This window comes from Labrus mixtus, chromosome 7, assembly GCF_963584025.1.
Source record: "Labrus mixtus chromosome 7, fLabMix1.1, whole genome shotgun sequence".
Lineage (NCBI taxonomy): Eukaryota > Metazoa > Chordata > Actinopteri > Labriformes > Labridae > Labrus > Labrus mixtus.
Window position 1 is genome coordinate 21,034,430 of NC_083618.1, and position 21,395 is coordinate 21,055,824.

The following is a 21,395-nucleotide window of genomic DNA, read 5'->3' on the forward strand; positions in this document are numbered from 1 at the left end:
ATCAGTATGTAAACGTATTTAACATCTTTAAAGTATTGTATCCCTCACAGTTTGTTTGATTCAAATCAGTGTCTTTCTCTCCAGCCCAGAGGTTTAATGTCATCATGATACAACATATTTGTGTTGATATTGATTCTCACCGCTGACGTAGGGTCCCAGAGGCATCTGACTGTAGTTGACCATGGGCTGTCCACCCGGTCCTCTGAAGCCTCCTCCGAAGCTGCCGCTGTACATCTGAGAGCAGCCGAAGCCGCCCTGACTGAACGTCTGAGGAACAAACACAAGAGAGAGAGAGAGCGATTAGAGATCCTGCTGCAATGTTACTACTTCACACAGCTCCTCAAAAAAAGAAAAAGAAAACATGGTTTTACACAACATTTAGCAGGTTTTGAGAAGCTCTTTGAGGAGCGTGTTCTTCCTGTGGTTGGAAAGCGAGCAAATAAAAAGAAACAAAGGATTGAAGAAGTCAGATTGCAGGCTGTTTCCCTGGTTACCACAAGAGTTGGTATGGCAACCAAATAAATCACAGTCAGAGCACATTGAGCTGGCCCACCGCTTTGCTGGAATAATCTTTTTGTATTAACGGAGAATTAAACACACTGCACATTCAGCCTCGGTGAACGGGGAGTTTCAGGAGAACATGAAAGTGATGAGACAACGAAGCCTTTGTGAAATCCTTCAGGACTCAAATGTGGAGAGAAAAAGTGGAGTAAGTAAACAACTCGCAGCAGATTTCAGTACACCTGGGGAAACTCCTCCATGGGGGATATTGGGAGCTTGAGTCTCTTTTTTAAAGGAGTAATGTGGTTGCTGAGTCGTGACTGCGGAATCCTTCAAAGTGTTTTGCACCGTGGCCTTTTTACATTTTTTTTAAACTTACTCAGGCCTGCAGCACATTTTAGTGTGGATTGTTTCCCCTCCATTACGGGCAACCGGCCTTGACTGCACTTTATAACCAGACACATCCAAACTATCAAGGAAAGTGAGTCACAGATCTTTGTAGAACTAGTTTGCAGATAGCTCCAGTATTAGAGAAAAATAAAGTAAAGTAAATAAAACGCCTCCCTGAACCTCTTTCCCTCTATTTCCCCCCTTTACCTGCTGCGGCGGGGGCTCGTTCCCTCGGCTGGTGAGGCGGCTCAGGATGCTCCGCTCAGACATCTGCAGACGGGCCGACACCGGCGGGATCCTGGACAGCATGTTGGGCAGTCGAGTAACGTCGGCTTTCATGTCGCTCAGAAGCTCTTCCAGTTGATTCAGCACTGTAAGAGAACGAGAAAACACACCTGATGGATGTGATACTCACAATTATATAAGAAATGTGGTATTACTTTATGAGACACTCATGAAGACAAAACGCAGGACAAGCATGCAAACATTTTAAATCCATTGAAGACTGATGAGAGTAACCTGCGATGATTAAAAATGAGTAAATCAGATCACTCTCCTTTCTCCTATCGTACAAATCTTTTACATTTTACTAAAGTTTTTCATGGAGAAAGAACAACAAGAGTCAGATTTCATTTTGTTAATTAATTTTGTGTTCTGGGGCCTGAAATTAAACATGGCCTATAATTACTAGAAAAAATCAATAAGATTCACAGACAACAACATTTAGCAGCCAAGTGTTAAACAGTCATTGACCTTGGCCTCCTCTAAATCAATGTGTGTGTGTTTTACAGAGAGGGAAGTTAACACTAAAGAGTGATGTTCACTCACTTCCTGTTAGATGATACAAAATAAAACAGGGTTTGGACACACTTTCTTTTTTTTTTTTTTTTTAAGATTTATTTTTGGACTTTTTGTGCCTAGGACGGTGGATGGTGTCGGGAATCAGGGAGAGAGAGAGAGAGAGAGAGTGGGGAATGACATGCAGGAAAAGAGCCACAGGTGGGATTCGAACCTGGGCCGAACTAACCACTGTGCCACCAGGCCCGGTTAGTCCTGGATCAGTGCGAATGCAGGCCAATGGGGAGGGGGGACAATCGTGCTTAAGCTCAGTACAGGACAACTTTGCAGAGGGTGAGTGCACCTTTAATGGTGCAACAGCAACTTCTGTGTTGCATATCTTTCACTGGTTAAAAATCTTATTCTCATAGTTTGACATACAAAAATTATCCTCTTTGACATTTTGATACTTCTAGGGGTTTCATCTTTGACTCTTGAGTAAATGTTTCATGCACATCCTGATTTACATGATTTACAAAAAAAACCTGTGAGTTATTTTCTCAGTTTCCCGCCGTTTTGGCAGTGAGACACAAATAGTGACGATTACGCCTGTGTCTATATTTGAGAGACACAGACCTTTGTGCAGCACGGCGTTGGCAGGCTTGTTCCCGGCCAGAGACTCTTTGGACAGGTGCTGGTGGGACTCTGCCAGACATTCCACCTCAGTGAAGCGAGTGTTGAGAGCCATGGCCGGGTGACTCGGGTCCTGGGTCATGTTCAGGTACGCTGCCCGCCTCAACTGCTCCTCGATCACCAGAGCCTGTTCCAACAACTACAGAGAGAGAGAGAGAGAGAGAGAGAGAGAGAGGGGGGAACTTAAAAACGAGGATGTTACAGAAAGACACAATTTTAGATACAGTTACATATGAAATCAGAGAGAACAAATGTTCCAATCCTTGAATAAGATTTAGGCTTGCCTTAAAACGACGAGCCAGGAACTTGTTCTTCATCTCCAGGTAGTTCCCCTTGTGCATCTCCGTCTTGAAGGGCTCATTGAGAATCGCATAACGGGGGTCGTTCTGAATGTCCTGCCAGCGAGCGTAGCCATGTCTGAGATCGATTCCCGGTCAAGGAAAAACAAACCGCAGCGCAGCACTTCATAAAATCCAGAAAGAAAGAAGAGTAAAAGTTTGATTTCTCTCTTTACAGTTTGTTAATATCAGTCCTTCAACTGCAGCTCCCGCAGGTCACAAGCGATTCAAACACTTCTCCAGATGCTTAGCTCGCACATCTGGGAAAAGGATACGTTACAATGCCAGCCAACAGCCAGTAGTCATGGCGACGGTGCCAGATGTCATGCATCTTTCCAGACGACAGCGCCGCTCTCTCTTCGGTCTGCCACAGGGTGTGTAACTCTGAGTTTTAGAGGCAGAAATGTAAAAGTGATTCTCAAGATGTTCCCCCGCTGATAACGAGGAGTGGGAGCGACTTGACGACACAAAACATCTTTCAGGACAAAACACACAGTTACTTCATTTAGGTCATGTTCGGTAAACAACCTGTAGCAAGGCTCTGGAGAACAAAAGTTGAGGAAGACGTGGGAGGTAAAGGTGCAGACAAGACAGACAAGACAAGAGTGATATCTGCAGTGTCTCTTTGTAGCATGAAATGTCCAAATTTAGACCAAAGCAACATAAGTTTAGGACGACCGGAGGGATTTGGTCAGTGCTGATGTTTGGGCTGGATTATTATTATACAGTATTCCTTAAATGGTCGAGTCGACTGATTGGTCAGTCTCAGCTCTTCCCAGCGTCCCTCTATACTGAACAGTTAGCTATCTCGATTTTAAACAGAGATTCCCACTTTGCACAAGGTCCCGACCAATAAGGTCCCGATACCGATATCGATCTCAAGGAGAAAAAAAATCTGATCTTGATTGTGTTAAGGCCCTGACACACCAAGCAGGCGGCAAAGAACTGGTGCTGACGAAGGCCCCCCTGTGGCGTCGCCTCACGTCTTGGCCAAAAAGTTGACCTTGAATACACCGCAAAGACTACAGCCGTACGTTCTGCGCATGCGTGAGAAGAAGTAACTCTCCATGCCAGCAGGAGGCGGAAGCTCGCTGCTGTGATACCAGAAGACCATTTTCACACCGCTGTTGGTCACCACTCGTCTTATATGTAGCCTCTGTACCTTCATTCCTACCTGTAAAACCTCCATCTGCAATGTTAAACATAAACTTGGCTCTGTATCCATTTTTGTCCTCCTTCCTGCTCTCTTCGATCTCATCCAGAGTGTCTTTGTCTCCGTTCAGTCGACCTTCTATCGCCTCTTCACTCTTCACGTCGTCTGCGACAAAACCACAGGAGACAGAATGATCGCTCACTTATAACAGAAAACTACTTTATTTACAAATCACAAGAAAAGCACATTTGTTTGACCCCATGTTTCCTGTGTAAGGATGTACTATACCTGGCTTATTTTCTTTGTCTTCAGTCTTTGCAGGAGGGGAATCATTGTCCGCTTTGTCTGAAGACTTCTCTGTTTCTTTGCAGGGCTCCACTGTTCATAAAAAAAAGAAAGACTCCATCAAATTTAGTCCAACAAACTTTGCAGAAAATGTAAAGTTAGCGTGCGGCCCCTGACCTTTAGGAGACGTCTGGCTGGATGACAGCTCTGTCTGTTTTGAAGCCGACTCTTTTTGGTTGGCAGATGGCTCCGTCTTTGTGTTGGGCGAATCAGTTCTGTCCCTCTCGTCTGCCGTTTTCTCCTCAGAGCCGGCCTTGCTCTCCTCACTGTCAGCTGCCTTCTCAGGTGCAGGTGCTGCGTCTGAGCTGGACGTCTGCTGAGGGAGGAACAGGGCGGAGGAGGAAGAGAGGGAGGAGAGAGAAGTTAAAAAAAAAAAAAAAAAGGTGTCAAAGTTTGACAGGAGCCTCTTCTGGGATGATAAGAGGTTACAGTGTGAATGAACCAGGAGAAGATGGACAAGATGATAACGGAGACTAAAGTAAAAGGAGGAGGATAAAAATGACTCACCTCCTGCTCTGAGAGTTTCTTGCCGTCCTGCTCTGTGGTGTCTTTGTCCTCTGATGAACCCAGCAGAGACTCAGTCTTCTCTAAAACCCAGAAAACAACAAAAGCTGAAACTTTATGAAAAAAAAAAAAACTATGGAAAAGCATTCATTCTGTCTCACAGTTGGAGGATTTCATTCAGCGCAGACACTTTGTTTCTGACCTGGAGGGACAGGAGTGCCGGGCTGCGTGGCGACGGGGCTGGCCGGCACAGGAGTGTTTGGATCGGAGGACAAACTCTCGGTCAGCTTCTTCAGCTCCATGCCGATGGGAATCAGATCCGGGGAGCTCAGCTTTCCATTTACATGCTCAAACTCCTGCACCTGTTGAGAAAAAAGGGAGATGGATGTGCCTGTTTTCTAAAACGTTATAACAAGGCGCCACATGTTTGAGTGTTTAAAGGAAGCAGGAGGAGATTTTTCTCCAGAAAAAAAGTATTCACATATGTAAAGGACAAGATCATCAAAAACATGGAAGTAACATGTTGTCCACAGGGGGCGCCAAAGTTCCTCACAGAAGGTTTAAATAATTCACTCAAAATCAGGAAAAAGGTGAAACTAGCTACAGAAACGACTTCGACAGGATTTTAGTTCAAATCCAGAATACAACTGGACAGAAACAGGGTAACAAGAAGCACTGTGAATGGAAACTGTAGCATACACCATCGTAGATCTACGTTTGGTCTATCAGCCTTCTCCATCAAAGGCTGTAAACTCTGGAACACATTACCACCTGAAATAAAATTGATCTCAGACTTAAAATCGTTTACAAAAAAGGTGAAATGCTGAAAGCAAACCAGAGCTGTAACCACTTTTAAATAGTATTTTAAAACTGAATTTAAACTGGTTCATAGCATTTGTATTGTTGCACATGTATTTGAATGTATCCTCATATAGTGTTATGGGGTTTTATGTAACTGAATGTTGTACATTTTTAATCTGTTTGTTTACACAAAGGCCCAATTTCGGACACGAGTTGGAAATTATACTCTTGATGCAGCACATCAGTTTCATGCTTTGTATTGAAACTGTTAAATTGCATTGTCCCTATTAAATAAAAAATTCAAAAAACTTGTTCTTATTTCTTTATCTGGGTGTACATCGAGCTAAAAAGCTACCTGAGTTTTTTTATGATATCTGAAGCAGGAGTGTACCCAAAGTGGTTTGACCTACTTTCTCTAATCTCACAGAGCTCCAGCAGAAAAACTGGATATATCCAGAGGTGAGAGTCTCTTCAGTTGAATTTATGGGAATACCTTTTTCCTGACGAGAGACATGACTCCGATCCTGGTGAGAACATGCTGACGAGACAGTCCTTCACGGGGGACTCCATCGGCAAAGGTTTCTGCTCCGTCTGCCCCCGGCTCACACAGGTGTCTCATGAACAGAGACACGTAGGCCCTGAAGACCAAACAAGCATTTAAAGAGACACACACACCAAAACGGAGCGTTCTGAGAGAGCTGGTTCATACAGGGTCACAAACCTCCTCTGGTGCTTGATTCATGTTATATTTTGACCAAAGCACAGCACAGATGTTTCATTTACACCACAGGGTACTGTTTGAAAAGGTGGAAAAGGGGTATGATATGTCCTCTTTAAATAACATTACTCTAAATGTAAGAACGTTACTTGACCATTACCTGAACTCGCGCTCACTCTTCCCTCTCAGGTCTCTGACCAGCCAGTGGGAGTTGAAGGCATCCTGAGGGGGCATCCCCCATCGCATGATGGCATTGAGGAAGGCTTTCCTCTGACGAGCGTTGAACCCCAGGACCTGAGAGGCGAGAGGAAGAAACACAGTGAGACAGAAAATGATGAGGGATAAAATGACTTGACTTGAGCTTCTAGTCTTCTGACTACTCAAAGCGCTTTTACACCGCATCTCACACCCACACGCAGAGGCTGCAAGGTAAAAGCGACCATCAGAAGTAACTCATCCATTCATACACCACAGACGAAAGCAGTGGGAGCATTTTGGGGTTAAGCATACCTATTTTTACATTCTACAAGCATACCCAAAAAAATGCCAATGGGTGTAAACTTTGGATTTAAGATCAGAGGACGTTGTTAGAAGTACCTACAACATGTCATTCTTACCTCAATACTGCCTCCGACTCGTGCCAGTAGGGGCGGCAGAGGTTTGTCTTTTTCCCCCTTCAGCTGTCGACGCGAATGTCTGCGTCCACCTACAAGAGAGAAAAAGACAAAAAAAAAGAGGGTACGGTTAGAAACCTGAGCAGGACAATTTGTGTGAATTATCACTGCAGAGTGTGTACTACAAATAAAAGTTTAATGCCTTTTGATTTTCCATTAAACTTTTGCCCCTTACCTTCAGGCCTCTCCTCGAAATCTTCGTCCTCGTCCTCGGACCCCACAGAGTACTCCGACTGATTGTCTGAAAGATCATCCTGCCATTCTGAGCCACACATCAAAGAGAAACAGTACATTGCATTCTGTTTGGTGGCCACCTGAGGGCGCCATGGCACTGCAGATTACTACAGACCACTACTGCTGGGCATGCACATGCTTCCTGTACCTCTTGTCAAAGTGAGGTGAGAGTCAAATCACTTTAAACTTAGAGAGTGCTCTCAGCTGCGATGGGCTCTGAAATCTTTACGCTCTAACAGTCCAATACTGTTGAACTGTGACAGTCAGAGGGCACTATTTAAAGTACAACTGGAGGATATATGTGACTGTTTGAAACCCACTGTGAAGACTTAAGGTTCAAGAGAGCTTCAGGACCGGGGAAACACTCTGTGGCAGATTTAATAGAGGTCAACAGCTCTGCTTGAATCTTGAAATTTGTCAGAATTTAATCGGCTTTGTGATGAATGTCTGGGCCTTTTCTGCTCGAAGTGATAGACTCAAATTAGTCTGCATTAAGATGATGTCAGCAGCAGCTCATGATGTCATGAGCTGATTGGGTGGGTTGTTAGACTGTTGTGGTGTAGTGGTAGTGGTTAAAGTGGACATAATATAAAAAATCCACTTCTACAGTGTGTTTGAACATATATTTGGGTAACCTGAGTGTCTACCGACCCACAAAATGTGAAATAAACCCATCAAGTCCTTTGTTTGTGGTCTGAATAAGTCTTACAACACAGAGAAAAATGCTCCGTTTCTAATTTGCTCTCCTTGTGATGTCACAGTGGGATTCTGGTTAAAAGAAAATACCCTCCCCTCCCCTGGTATCTCCACCCATGGACTCCACCTCCAGCCTAGAGAAAACTCTTGTGCAGGTCCGTCATTTTATTGGCAGAGGAGTGATGTATACCAGGAAAACTCAGGGGGGGGGGCTCATTGCATTTAAAGAGACACACACACCAAAACGGAGCGTTCTGAGAGAGCTGGTTTATACAGGGTCACAAACCTCCTCTGGTGCTTGATTCATGTTATATTTTGACCAAAGCACAGCACAGATGTTTCATTACGACCACAGGGGACTGTTTGTGTTTATTGTGAAGGGTCATATCGGGTCATATGCACAGCCCAAGCACAAAGTGTATGAGACTGGTCTGTGAAACGCCTCCATTAACCAATAATGAATAAACCGGCCCATTCGTTACATGAACAAGAACGTGTCTCTCGTGTTAGTTTGTGACTACCTGTGTTACCTTCATGCTGCATGCCGTGCCAGACAGAACAAACGAAGTGTTAATCTTTAACATGATCTATGTATCTGTGATTGATTAGCTGATGTCTGTTTTATCCTAACAGAGAACAGCTCCAGAAATGCGACTCTAAACACAACAATTAGCATCGACCTCTGCAGTCATGCAAACTGCAGGAAAATCATTTGGAGAAGAAAAGAAGCTGATAGGTTCAACTAACAGGGACTCTGAACAGGGCCCAAATGAGGGGGTTTCCCTTTTGTTTAGAAATACTAGCTGCTCGTGTTTAAATAAAGACAGGGATGCCAAATCATGACACCAAGAATTTATCGAAGAAAGATGGTAGTTCCATCCAAATTGCAGACAATGAATCACTTTGTATGATCATGTTAAAGGTTAACATTTCAGAAATGTGTCTTCAGATATTATATAAAAAAAAACAAAGGTGTGTGCTGACAGAGCCTACCTTGGTCCTCCTGGGTCGTGTCGTTGTAGTTGACCTGCTTCCTGATGCGTTTGCCTTTGCCCAGGTTGCGAGCGAGGTCCTCCTGCTGCTGCTCGTAGTGATGGCGGAGGAGTTTCTCCCAGTAGTCGGGATCCACGTTCTCCTCCTGCTTGATGATCTCCCGCTCCACCTCCTCCTGCACAAAGACACACACACACACACACACACACACACAGAGGTAAACAGAGATGTTTCTGACGACGAGACAAGAGTTCATTTGGAGGATGTTAAAAAATAGTTTATGTCTAATTATCAAATGAAGATATTCTTTTAAACCTATGACACGTTTCTGATGCTTAATCTGGGGACCTCTCTCTACATTTTCCTAAACATTACAGAGAGCTCTCTCCCCCCCGCCCCCTCCTCTCTAGAGTCGGTGCTGACCCAGGTTGCCATGTGGTGGACACTGAAGCTTCAGTGTTTAGCCAGCTCTGCATCGGTCTGTAAACCTTTCTGTGTTCTAACCTCTCACCATTTTTCAAAAGCATCTCCAATATTGATCCTAGTTTGAGCACGTTTCTGCTCGTGGAGCTTATTAGAAACATGCAGAGGCTTTTTAGGTCGGGTACAATCACTTCTATCTGAACCACTTCTCTTGCCCGCTTCCATCGCTGCAACACCTGTTGGTTTGCCGTTTGCCTGGCAAACCGAGGGGCGCCGTGTGGGGGGGGTCGCCTTATAACTGCCTACCCTCTCTGGTCCAAACAAATCCAGAGCATTCAGGACCAGAATCTAAAGTTAGGAGGAGGACATAGTGGCTGCTGCATTGTTGTCAGAGAAGCCAGCACTTCAACATAGCATGTTTCCTTAATGTCTGATCATATAGTAAGATCACTTTATCATTTCATTCAGTGGATATCTAACTGATCGCTCCTTTAATGATTATAAAAGTGCAGGATAGGGGCGCTGGTGGCGCAGTGGTTTGTGCACGCGCCCCATGTATGGAAGCATTGCTCCTCCAAGCGGGCAGCCCAGGTTCAAATCCCACCTGTGTCTCCTTTCCCGCATGTCATTCCCTCCTCCCTCTCCCTGATTTCCAACTCTATCCACTGTCCTGTCTCTCCATTAACGGCACAAAAAGCCCAAAAATAAATCTTTAAAAGTGCAGGATAACAATCATGAAAACAGCTGGCTGATGGCCGTGCTTGTATCCTCACCTCCCCGTCCTCCTCCTTCACCACGTACTGAGCCACCTTGAAGGAGCTCAGGTACTCGTTCATGTTCTGGATCTCGGTGTCTTCTGTGGCGTCCTGGCTGCGGTCCAGCAGCTTCGAGATTGCATCGTCATCGTAATGAATCACATTCCCCTCCTCGCCCTCTTTGTTGTCACCTGTTTGATGGGAGGTACCCCTGCTGAGAGAGCCTGTCAAGCCGACAAAAAACTGTTAGCCAATGATTCAACGACTTTAAAAACACTCGACCTGTCACCATCGTACTTTGTGAGCAACTGACTTTTGTTAAAATGTTGAACTTCAGGAGGATTTCATGATATAAAAAGACAGTTCTTTAAAGAAGTAGCTACAAGTATTGGCCTGAATGCAAGGCAGACGTAAACATAAAAATGTCTCAAGGAAGGTCTAATTTTTTTACGGCAGATATGTTTGATAATGACGTAGCAGAGATTTAAACTCATATGGAAGAATTAAGAGAGAGCTCATGTGTGTGTGTGTGTGTGTGTGTGTGTGTGTGTGAACGTACCCATGGTTCGAGCTGCTTCTATTTCATCTTTGAAAAGCTCCTCGGTGCCAAACTTCAGGATATCGTCCAGTTCTTGTTTGGACATGGAGCCGGTTTTGGAGCCAAGACCGGGCCGCACGACCAGATGGGTGAGCATCATCTTCCTCTTTGCCACCTGAGTGATTCGCTCCTCCACCGATCCCCGGGTCACGAAGCGATAGATCATCACCTTCCTGTTTTGACCGATACGATGCGCTCTGCTGAAAGCCTGAGAGAAGAAAAAGACGGGGACGGTCACAGGCAATCAAGGCCGCGACAAAACTCGTGCAATCGTCATGTGAAGGGCTCTAAATAAATAAAAAAAGTCCTGTACTTGGATGTCATTGTGAGGATTCCAGTCGGAGTCGTAGATGATGACAGTGTCCGCGCTCGCGAGGTTGATGCCGAGACCTCCCGCTCGTGTTGACAGCAGGAAGCAGAACTGCTGAGCGCCCGGTGCTGCGACACAAACCAGGTGAGAGTCATTTTGAGTGCATGCATCCACACAAACTCCCACAGATAGATTTTGGATTAACAAACTCACCGTTGAAGCGGTCGATGGCCTCCTGCCTCAAGCCTCCAGTAATCCCTCCATCAATACGCTCATATTTATAACCCTCGAACTCCAGGAAGTCCTCCAGCAGATCCAACATCTTTGTCATCTAAAAAAAACACAAAAAAAACATGGTGTCTGTAGTCGAGTCAAACTAGTCTGCACTTTCTTGTCTGCTCAATTAATATCTGATAAGATGTCTGGAATATTAAACGATCTTCCACCCACTGACTGACATCGACTCCTGGATGGTTCAGTTTTCAGATTTTCATAGCCAGCAATCAATCAAAGTTAGGCTTGCAGCCCAGACTTAAAAAAAATATATATATTCATCTGTTACCTGAGAGAAGATGAGAACTCTGTGTCCTTCGTCTTTGAGCTTCTTCAACATTTTCTGAAGCAGCGTCAGTTTCCCTGAGGACTTCACCAGCTGGTTACCATCATACGAACCGTTTGGCAACACAGGAGCCTCCTGCACACACCCAAAAAAAAAAAACAATCAAATCCTCTGAGTGAAATCAAAAGCAAAGAACGACTACATTCTCAAGTTGGTATCTCGCTGATATCTTGTGTGGAGCAGCTTTGTTTTACAACCTCCAACAGGCACTTCTTCCATCTATTAACCCTGACATGTATCTGTAGAAGGTTTTTACCCGGTGTGATATTAAACTACGCTTCAGTTTGCTGCCTTACCACAGCAGCCACAGGGAACAGGTAGGGATGGTTGCAGCACTTCTTCAGGTCCATCATGATGTTCAGCAGGGACACTTGGTTCCCTCCACCTTTGGAGTTCAGAGCCTCGAAGTTTCGCGTCAGGATGAATTTGTAATATTTCCTGCAGGTAAAAAAAAAAAAAAAATTAGTTTGAATCTGGGAGAAAAAATTGGCAAATTCCAAATTTCAGTGTCACTCTTGGGAGCAGCGGTAGCTCAAGTGCGTCTGTTTCACAGTCCAGTGCTTACTTCTGCATCGGGCTGAGCTCCACTCTTACAATCAACTCGGTCTTTGCCGGCATGTTCTTGAAAACGTCAGCTTTCAGCCTCCTGAGCATATGAGGGCCGAGCAGATCGTGAAGCTTCTTGATCTGGTCCTCCTTTGAGATATCGGCAAACTCCTCCAGGAAGCCTTCCAGGTTACTGCACAGACGAAGAAGAAGAAGAAGAAGAAAATGTTAATCGGTGAAGAAAGACTGCATGTTTAGCTCTGCAAGACGTGTCCATAGTTCAGTCTTAGACGGGGACTTGTTTGATTCGCTGGCTTTCAGATACGGGTAAGACGGAGAGAATAGAATTGGGAGCATGATACAGATTTATAAAAAAGAGAGAGGAAGGACTTACTTGAAGCGCTCTGGGGTGAGGAAGTTAAGCAGGTGGAACAACTCCTCCAGGTTGTTCTGAAGAGGAGTCCCAGTGAGCAGCAGCTTGTAGTAGATCTTATACCCGTTCAGAATCCTAAAAAACTGGACAGGACACAATGTGCAATATCACATACCAGCCTTAAAAAGAAGCATGCAAAACATCATGAACACAAAGGATATGGATATGCTTGTACTTGAACATTTCAGAGTCATATCTGCCTGCTCCTTTCCTGTCTTTGTGTCACATGATAACACCCATGCTGCCTCAGGAAACAAGCTGCATTCAGTGCCAGAAATGCATTTTTTTATTTTCATTTTTTTACCTTTGACTGATTGTTCTTGAGTCTGTGGGCCTCGTCCACCACCAGGCAGGCCCATGTGATGGAGCCCAGAATGGCTTGATCAATCGTGATCAGCTCATAGGACGTCAGCAGGACGTGGAACTTGATGGGAGTATCTTTCTGTAAAGGGGGGAAAAACAAAAATCATCCAAACACATATATATACATTATGTTGATTAATTAAGATTTGAGAAGGAGGAAACAGATCTATCATATTTCTCATGTCCTGCAGTATTTCTTCATGTGATATCATAATGAACCTGCCTTTGTAACAGAAAAGTTTAGATAACAAGACTCGCCTTCATACGGAACACTTTGCGTCCGCTCTTCACCGCGCTGTCTTCAAAGGTGAACTCGTTCTCCCTGATGATCGCCCGGCTGTCTTTGTCCCCGGTGTACGTCAGCACGTAGAAATCTGGAGCCCACATCTCAAACTCCCTCTCCCAGTTGATGATGGTGGAGAGCGGCGCACTCACCAGGAAAGGCCCCTTCGAGTGACCCTGACAGAGAAGGAGGAGGGACGGCACATGACGAAGCGACTCTCACATCACAGGTGAACGATAACTACTTGCTACTCAGCAAAGTGTGGCATATTCTCAGAGTTCAAGAGAAGATGCTCATTCCCCCGCTCTCACCTCCTTATAGAGCGAGTAGAGGAAAACGATGGTCTGCACCGTCTTCCCCAGGCCCATCTCATCAGCCAGGATGGTGTCCGTGCCCTGCGCCCAGGAGAACCTCAACCAGTTCAGACCCTCCAGCTGGTATGGGTGCAGCGTTCCCCCGGTGGCGTTGATGTACCACGGCTGGTGCTCGAACTTAATGGTTGGCTGTGGGTTAGGGTTAGGGTTAGAATGAGAATACAGATTTAAGGTGAGTACTTTGATGAGCTGTCATCAACACATTTTGAATCATTCAGCAAATGGAGACTTTATTTTTGTTTTTTTAAAATGTATTTTGGGGCTTTTTGTGCCTTTTATTTGAGAGACAGGACAGTGGATAGAGTCAGAAATCAGGGAGAGAGAGAGTAGGGAAAGGAGCCACAGGTCGGATTTGAACCTGGGCCGCCCACTTGGAGGACTACAGCCTCCATACACAGGGTGCGCGCACTAACCACTAGCCACCAGCAAATGGAGATTTTAGACTTTAGACTCTATTGTCCCCTTGGGGAAATCCCTTTTCACAGCAACGCTTCTGTCCAACAGACAATAACCTACAACATTCATTCTCAAACCGTGGTCCCGCGTACATCCCTCCTGTGGTGCGCTGGGAGTCTCTGATTGTTTTATTTTTTATAAATAAAGTTGTGCAAATCAAATTGTTGACAAGCAAAGCTGTGATTGCAAACTGAGGAAGCAAAAATCACCACTCAAATTGTTTGCATTCGTGGTTCCAAATGGGAAATACGAAGAGAGAGAAAACGTGCAGCGGATACGTCGAGCAGCGCAGCAGAATCTGAAGTCGACGACAGTGAACCCGGCAGAAGTGCAAGAGGAGACGTTAGCAGCGCCAGAGATGCTTCAGCACCCGCTAGCAGCAAACGACAGTGAGATAACATGACTCGAGTGACATCCAGTCTGGATTCTTTTGGAGTGGCACAGAGAATGAGCCCTGGCCGCAGTGCATGGTGCGATCAATAGTAGATAACATACATATCGGGAATAAAATGGCCTCCTTTGTTCACGGTATGTGTAGTTAAACGGCCCTATGCTACTGTATTTTAATGTTGGATGTTATGGTGGTACTAGAAGAGCCAAATATTTTCTTGAGGTGGTACTCATCCTGAAACGTTTCAGAACCACGCCCCTAAAAAGGAACCGCACGTACACAAAACACAGAGTGTAAACAAACAGAGTTAAACAACACTCTGCACCTCCGTCCTGAGGGGAGTGGGCTAAAGGTGGATTAGTTTCGTGGATGTGTGATGTCCTCTTCTACTGAGGTTGTAAAGCGTCTCATGTCCTGTTGTTGAGTTCTGATAGGTTGGCTGGCCGTGATGCGTGTGAGTTTGGCCCTATTTTATTCATTTGTGATGTACATCAATAAGAATAAGAATGAAAACACAGCACCTTCGTCGTGCTAAGTCATGATATCTAGAGGCTTCGTGCTGTTTTGGGATTTACGATATTATCAGGAGCTCATCTGTATAAGCCGATAAAGACGTTCAAATCCAATATTTGGATTGGCCTCAAATTAACACTCCTGCTGATATGACAGGCCGATAAGATGATGCTGATAAGCTGGTGCTCATTCAACACAAGCCAATGTGTTAAAACATTGTAGGAGCTGAGATGCCCTTTGTGATGGTCATGTGGTCAACGTGCAATAATTTAAGCTAATCCATTGTCTTTCGTTTAGCCGGGGGGCCGGGTAGCGTTAGCAGCAGGCTAAGCTAGTTGACTTCCCTCTCCCCAGCGTCGTTTTTTCCAGCTCCTCCTGGGGGGATCCCAAAGCGTTCCCAGGCCAGAAGGGATATTTACTGTAATCCCTCCAGCAAGCTCTGGGATCTCCCCCTGGCTTTGCCCCCCCCCCCCCCCTCCCCCCAGTTGGATGTTCCCAGAGGACCTCCAGAGGGAGGCGACCAGGAAGCATCCTGATCAGATGACCCGAATCAAATCTGAACAAATTCTTCATGTGTAAAAGATATTTCATGGCTAATTGATTTCAAAGTATGTGGAAGTTATATTTACATTATTCACAGTATTTACAGATTCATATAGTGACGGTCATTTATGAAGTGTTTAAATGCTTACATTCATAATTTACAATGGACCAGTTAGATGTATAAAATTCACTATTGAGTGGAAAAGCTTCCCAGTCATTAAAACCAGTGTAAGTTACTTTGATCTTAGGAGGGGAGTAGTTTGGCGTTAACTGGACTTAATTAAGACGAGCAGAAAGTGGAGCTCAGTGTCCTTTGAACTCTCTTTCTCTCCATCTTTTTTTGCATAACTTTGGAAAATATTGGATTATTCTGAATCTGTTAATCTGAAAATATCTAACTGTTCATCTTGTACAAGAACAACCTCTTTGAAAACTGTACAGAAAAAATCACTTCCTTCTGCAGTCTGACCCCCACAGCTGGATGTCAGGTGTTAAAACATGGCTACAGAGAGTCCATCAGTTTGGGATTACTTATCCCAAGTGCCCATGAACGGGCAGCAACTTCATCATTCTGTCAATTAGCGAGAACCAAAGTGATGCATCCCCTAGAATGCTTTGAGAGGTTTACAGTAAGAAAACTGCCGATAACAACTCAAACTTTCTGTGAATTTAAACCACAAACTCACGTCTATGATGGGAGCATCAGGAGGGATTTCTCTTTTCTGATGATCTTCCTTGAGCTTCTTTCCTTTCCTCACCACCAGGGGGCGTTGGTCCTCCCCGAGTATCTGCTCCCTTTTATAAAAAAAAAAGGAAAGAAGAAAAGCGGGGGGGGGGGGGGTTAATTCTCCGACTTCCTCGAGTCCACACCACAAAACAAAAGAAGTTGAAGATACTTTTACATGAAACATACTGTAATGTGGCACTTTCATACAAAGCATGCATCCCTGATTGCTTAAATACACAAAAAAATATATACGCTGAATGATTCACATCGATAACTATAGAACTAAAAATGTGAAAAAAGAAAATTCACAGAGTACAATAGGTGGAAAATTGACTTTTCAATTTTGGGAAGAAAAAAAAAGAAAACTCAATTTTCACCTTTTTTAAATGTAACATCTCTTAACTGTTTAAATTTAGTACAAAATGCTGCAGCCATACTACCAACCAGGTCCTCCAAAAGGTCACATATCACTCCAATTCTGTTTTCTTATTTTTTTATTCAACTTGTTTTTCAACTTATTGCCTTTTTAAGATAGGACAGGAAATGTTAGGAGGAGAGAGAGGGGGATGACGTGCAGCAAAAGGCCGAGGTGGTGAAAGGTGCAAATGTAAATACAGTCATTTACTGTATTGTGGGGGGGGGGGGGGGGACCAATAATCTAAGTAATAATTCATATGAAAGAGAGAGTAAAAATAATACATCCAATGCATCGAATCAAGGGAAATACAACCTTTGAGGAAGAGTGAAGGAAGTTCAGGAGTGCAAAAGTCAAAGACAGTTATTTAAATAAAAAGTGTTTAACAAGCTGGTTTCCCTGATATTTCCAGATAATGAGTTCAATAATGTTGTGGGATAGTTGACAACAAACCTGTGGTCCCAGTAGGAAGCTTTATGACCGTCATATTCTGGGACGTCGAAGTCATCCACCTCCCAGGTGCACTGGTCGTACGGCAGGTCTCTCCACTTGATCAGGTAGTGCACATCTCCGTCTTTATCGAAACTGCAGGACAGAGGAAACCTTCAGGGAGGGCAGAGAGGCTTCATACTGAATATTTCATACATTCATTCATTGTGTTTTCATGTTGTGTTTTTTGAACGTGTCTGTGTTTTATCTGTGCTATGCCTGCCTGCAAAAAACTGCCTTTCATTGTTCTTATAGCAATGACAATAAGGATTCATTCTCTGCTAACTAGTTGACTTCGCTTATTGGGATATGTGACTACGTTCATGTACTGTCAGACTCAGTCCCATTTCTAATCTCAGAACAGAGTTACGAGAACTAGTGGTGAAATCTCCCCCAACTGTTTACCTGATGAAGGTCTAGTACGGAAACGTTGCCAATACATTTTTGTTTGCAAGTTAGACAGTGTGCGGGAGCTTACCTTTACGTTTTTGATGGACACATTGCTCACCTACGCACCTGTCTTATGAAATGGACGTGTGACCTATGAAATGGGACGACCCTTCAAGACCCTGACGCATCATCAGTAGCTGCATTTACGAAAACAACCATGGTAGAATAGACATTCTGGGAGAGTTCTCATCACACTCAGTTTGGAGTGATCCTCTGAAGCATCTCTGTTTAAAGGACCTTGGAGCCCTAGCACTTCACCCTACGCCTCCGTTCCAACAAGAATCAGGACACCCTTCCCCTGGAAGTACACCTGCAAAATGTACTTTTAGGGCTAAGTGGTAGGTGCAAGGGGGACTGAGACTTAGAAAACTACTCACTTAGAGAATAAATCCTTTGAGGTAACCTATTGTCATTCCTGTAAAAGCAGCTGAAAATCTCTTCAACAACCCGTACACCTCCAGGACCCTGAGGCTGGGGGTGGAGTCTATGGGTGGAGATACCAGGGGAGGGGAGGGGAGGGGCTCTGCTGTTTTTATATTTTCCTTTGCTTTATTGTTTGGCAGCAGAACACCAAGTCGAATTCCTTGTACATGTAAATGTACTTGACGATTCTGCTTCTGAAATGGAGTAACTTTTTAGTTCACTTTCAGATCCTTTGTCTGAAACACTTTTCAGGTTGTATAAGGGACAAAAAAAAACATTTGAAAGAAACATTTGGTGAACACTTCCTTGCTGTACTTTCAGGAGGAGAAAATGTGATTTGAAACATCCAGGGAACATACTCTTAAATGTGCTGCGCTGTGGGGAATAATCTGCGTGTATAAAGCGATAATACGGGGCAAGTAAAAGGCAAGATGACAGCCAGCACAAACCACAGTGAGTGCCGGCTTACCATCAAGACTTTCAGCCTGGAAAAAAAGAAAAAGAAAAAGAAAAAGAGCCCTGATGTGAGAATTAGTGTGAATGTGTGAGCAGCCACCTGTGGTTGACTATCCTGTGTATCACCATCCACTCTGGTTTGATGCCGTAGCGGTAGAAGCGCTCCTCCATCACGGCGTACTGGGGGTCTTTGCTCTTCCTCTTCTCGTTGTTTAGCTCCTCCTCCCCGGAGCCGTAGTCGAACGGCGGCGGCTCGTCCATGTCGTTCTTCCTCTGGTAGTTCCGATACATGACGGTGTGATACAGCTCCAACTGTGCAGAAAAAAATCAATTCTCTGTTTTTTTTTTTTTTTTTGTTCAGTTTCATTCAGCACCACCTCTGCCTCTTTCTTACAACATCTCATCTCTCTGCGGTATATTGAGACAAATCGAATCAACTACTTCAAGATCCAGATTAGATTTAATGAAGAGGAGGAGGAGAGAAAATGAATTAGGAAAGCTGTCGTGGTTCTAAACAAGCAAATTGTTTAGACATCACCAAATTAAATGTCTGCTCGGTGTGAGGGCTCTGAATACTTATCGCTCATTAAACGTAGTTTGGCTTGTTTGACAAGTGCAACAGAGGGAACTGATATACACACGTTTCTTTAAAGGTCTAATCGGGAGAATTTTTACACTTAAAATGTACTAAACCTATGTTTTTGTTGAGTACCTACATTAAAGATACAATATGTAGATTCTGCCACCAGGGGGCTCTCAATCAACATTACAATAACAAAAGATGACGTCGAGGCTAGCGGGGAATCATGGGAGTTCTCTCTGCTACTAGACTAGGACCATGAGCTGATCTTGAATTCATTTTGGGTACGGTAAGGAGACCTTTATTTGGAGATCTGAGGGACTTGTCTGGTGTGTAGCCATTCATACATTTAAAAACAATAAGAAGTATTTTCAAATCAATTCTTTACTTTATACTGGCCTCCAGTGAAGAGTGGTTAAAATGGGACTGGTGTGTTCAGACTTTTTGTTTTTTAGTTTAAACCCTGGCAGCAGCATACACACATGTTTTGTAACCCCACTTTCAGAGTCTGACTGTGACAGGAAACATCTGACTTTGGATAGGTTTCTGAGACAGTAGAATGCTGTCTTGGAGATATTTACTACATGCTTTTGAAAATTGAGATCTAAAATCACACCGAGGTGTAAACATTGTCAGAACATTCGAGCTATTGTACGTTTAACTCAAATATTTCCAACAGCTATCAAAGCCAGAGAAATCCTGAATTTTATAGTTGTATAGGGGCGTGTCTTGTTTATTAGTTGCCATGGAAACACCAAATGTTATGTCAAAGACTGCTACATAAGGAAGCTGTTACTGAAAGCTGCCTTAAGCCTGGCTCACACTGTGCGATTTTTCCCCGATTGTATAAAAGTCGGGGTGGTATGTCAGCTCACACTGTACGACTGAATTGTTTACGACGCCCGACCAGACCTTGAGATTGACATGCTCACACTGTACGACCTGATTGTCGGGCACGGCTGGAGAGCTCACACTGTACGAGTGAAATCGGGACGGAGCGTTGACAATTGTTAATAAAGTTTCATTTGAAAACTCCAAAGGACGTCGGTTGGTGAAAGAGAAGGAAGTGGAAGTTGTTGTAGGATATAGGAAAGTAGATACAATTGTAGATATATGGAAACAAGTTTCAGAAAAGTGCTGCACTGATGATCTGTACAGAAAAGTAAAAAAAAAAAAAAGACGCCGGGTTACGTCCTGCCGCTGGTCGCCATGACTACATTCACTTTTAAAAAACAGATTTTAAATTCTAAATATCAAACATGTTTGAAATAAATTGGGGCGTCCCCGACAATCGCCGGGCAGATCGGGGACATTAAGATTGGATCTGTGTACCGCTCACACTACAAGATAATCTGAGCAGATAATCGGGTCCCAGCAGCCTTGAGTCGGGAGCGACCCTGCGATTGTCGGGAAGGAAGAATCGGAGCTCAAATCGACCCGATTATCCTGCAGTGTGAGCCAGGCTTTACTGTTGCTGTATGTGCTGCTTTTATAAATTGCATGTAAATTATAGCAGAGAGAAAGACTCCCATGATTCCATGTCAGCCTCGACGTCATCTTTTGTTATTGTTTTTGATTGAGAGCCCCCTGGTGGAGGAATTTACACACTGTGCATTTAGGACTGGCAGCTAAAAAGCTAAAGAAACATTATCATTTCATATTCAAATCCCAAAGAGTTTGTTCCAGTGGTCAAAGAAATCTCATCCTAAAAACAGTTTATATTGTTCGTTAGTGTTGTGTGTTAGTGTTAAATGTCACCTTAATGCAATGATTTGCAAAACAAATAAACCCCATATTTAATTGATCTGACCTGCAGCTCGCTGACCCAGGAGCAGTGCCAGTAGGAAAGGCCGGCCCACTTAACAAAGAACTCCCTCTCTGGGTGGCCTTTGAGCGGAGGCTTGGTCAGCGGATCATTGGGCTTCCCGTCAGGACCTGCGGGCAGCTCAGCCGGCAGCGGGGGCTCTCCCCAAGTCCAGTGCAGGATCTTCTGGACTTTACCTTTGAGAGGGGGACACTGAGAAAAAGAAAGAAACACAGAGAGAGAGAGAGAGGTGATGTGATAAATGTGTACACAGCATTACTGCATTAAAAAGTAAGTTGGGGGTTCAGAGCGAGACAAAAGCATTAAATATGGTTGTCTCCACTTCATTAACAGCCACCCACAGAGTCTAACTTCAGTTAAATGCAGAGGGTAATTAGCACATTAACAGGCTGATTGCTTTGCTTAAACAGCAGGCGAGAAACGTCTGTGACCGACTGTGCAGACCGAAAGAAAGAAAAAAAAAGACCCCACGGTTAAATGTCACCACCTCACAGATTATCAGAGGAGATGTAGCCCCAGGCATCATGAAAATAATCAGAGGAGAAGATTTTCCCTTTTTCATTTTCAGAATAAAATCAAAACGTCAAAATAATCCTCGGATTTCTT

The 21,395-nt window shown here is 44.2% G+C and overlaps 2 protein-coding genes across 4 annotated transcripts in view; one reads left to right on the plus strand and one right to left on the minus strand.

Annotated features, from left to right (window-relative positions):
- atrip (ATR interacting protein) overlaps positions 1-21,395 on the plus strand; it is a 486,763-nt gene that overhangs the window by 224,589 nt on the left and 240,779 nt on the right. The gene's annotated exons all lie outside the window — the stretch shown is intronic.
- chd5 (chromodomain helicase DNA binding protein 5) overlaps positions 1-21,395 on the minus strand; it is a 51,282-nt gene that overhangs the window by 5,397 nt on the left and 24,490 nt on the right. The window contains exons 10-39 of one of the 3 annotated variants that reach the window (XM_061041189.1): positions 20,775-20,981; positions 18,485-18,696; positions 17,020-17,151; positions 16,111-16,219; positions 13,459-13,650; positions 13,123-13,323; positions 12,806-12,943; positions 12,463-12,584; positions 12,088-12,261; positions 11,819-11,960; positions 11,466-11,597; positions 11,117-11,234; positions 10,907-11,031; positions 10,555-10,801; positions 10,014-10,219; positions 8,818-8,992; positions 7,070-7,156; positions 6,838-6,926; positions 6,381-6,514; positions 5,996-6,140; positions 4,904-5,063; positions 4,705-4,784; positions 4,315-4,513; positions 4,141-4,230; positions 3,874-4,017; positions 2,975-3,083; positions 2,646-2,778; positions 2,305-2,500; positions 1,099-1,262; positions 141-267 (exon numbers count right to left, since the gene is read on the minus strand). In XM_061041189.1, coding sequence (XP_060897172.1) covers positions 141-267; positions 1,099-1,262; positions 2,305-2,500; positions 2,646-2,778; positions 2,975-3,083; positions 3,874-4,017; positions 4,141-4,230; positions 4,315-4,513; positions 4,705-4,784; positions 4,904-5,063; positions 5,996-6,140; positions 6,381-6,514; positions 6,838-6,926; positions 7,070-7,156; positions 8,818-8,992; positions 10,014-10,219; positions 10,555-10,801; positions 10,907-11,031; positions 11,117-11,234; positions 11,466-11,597; positions 11,819-11,960; positions 12,088-12,261; positions 12,463-12,584; positions 12,806-12,943; positions 13,123-13,323; positions 13,459-13,650; positions 16,111-16,219; positions 17,020-17,151; positions 18,485-18,696; positions 20,775-20,981 — 4,489 coding nt within the window. Of the gene's footprint in view, positions 1-140; positions 268-1,098; positions 1,263-2,304; positions 2,779-2,974; positions 3,084-3,873; positions 4,018-4,140; positions 4,231-4,314; positions 4,514-4,704; positions 4,785-4,903; positions 5,064-5,995; positions 6,141-6,380; positions 6,515-6,837; positions 6,927-7,069; positions 7,157-8,817; positions 8,993-10,013; positions 10,220-10,554; positions 10,802-10,906; positions 11,032-11,116; positions 11,235-11,465; positions 11,598-11,818; positions 11,961-12,087; positions 12,262-12,462; positions 12,585-12,805; positions 12,944-13,122; positions 13,324-13,458; positions 13,651-16,110; positions 16,220-17,019; positions 17,152-18,484; positions 18,697-20,774; positions 20,982-21,395 lie in introns of those variants that run through there. The other 2 variants (XR_009673750.1, XR_009673749.1) reach the window with 2 other exon arrangements.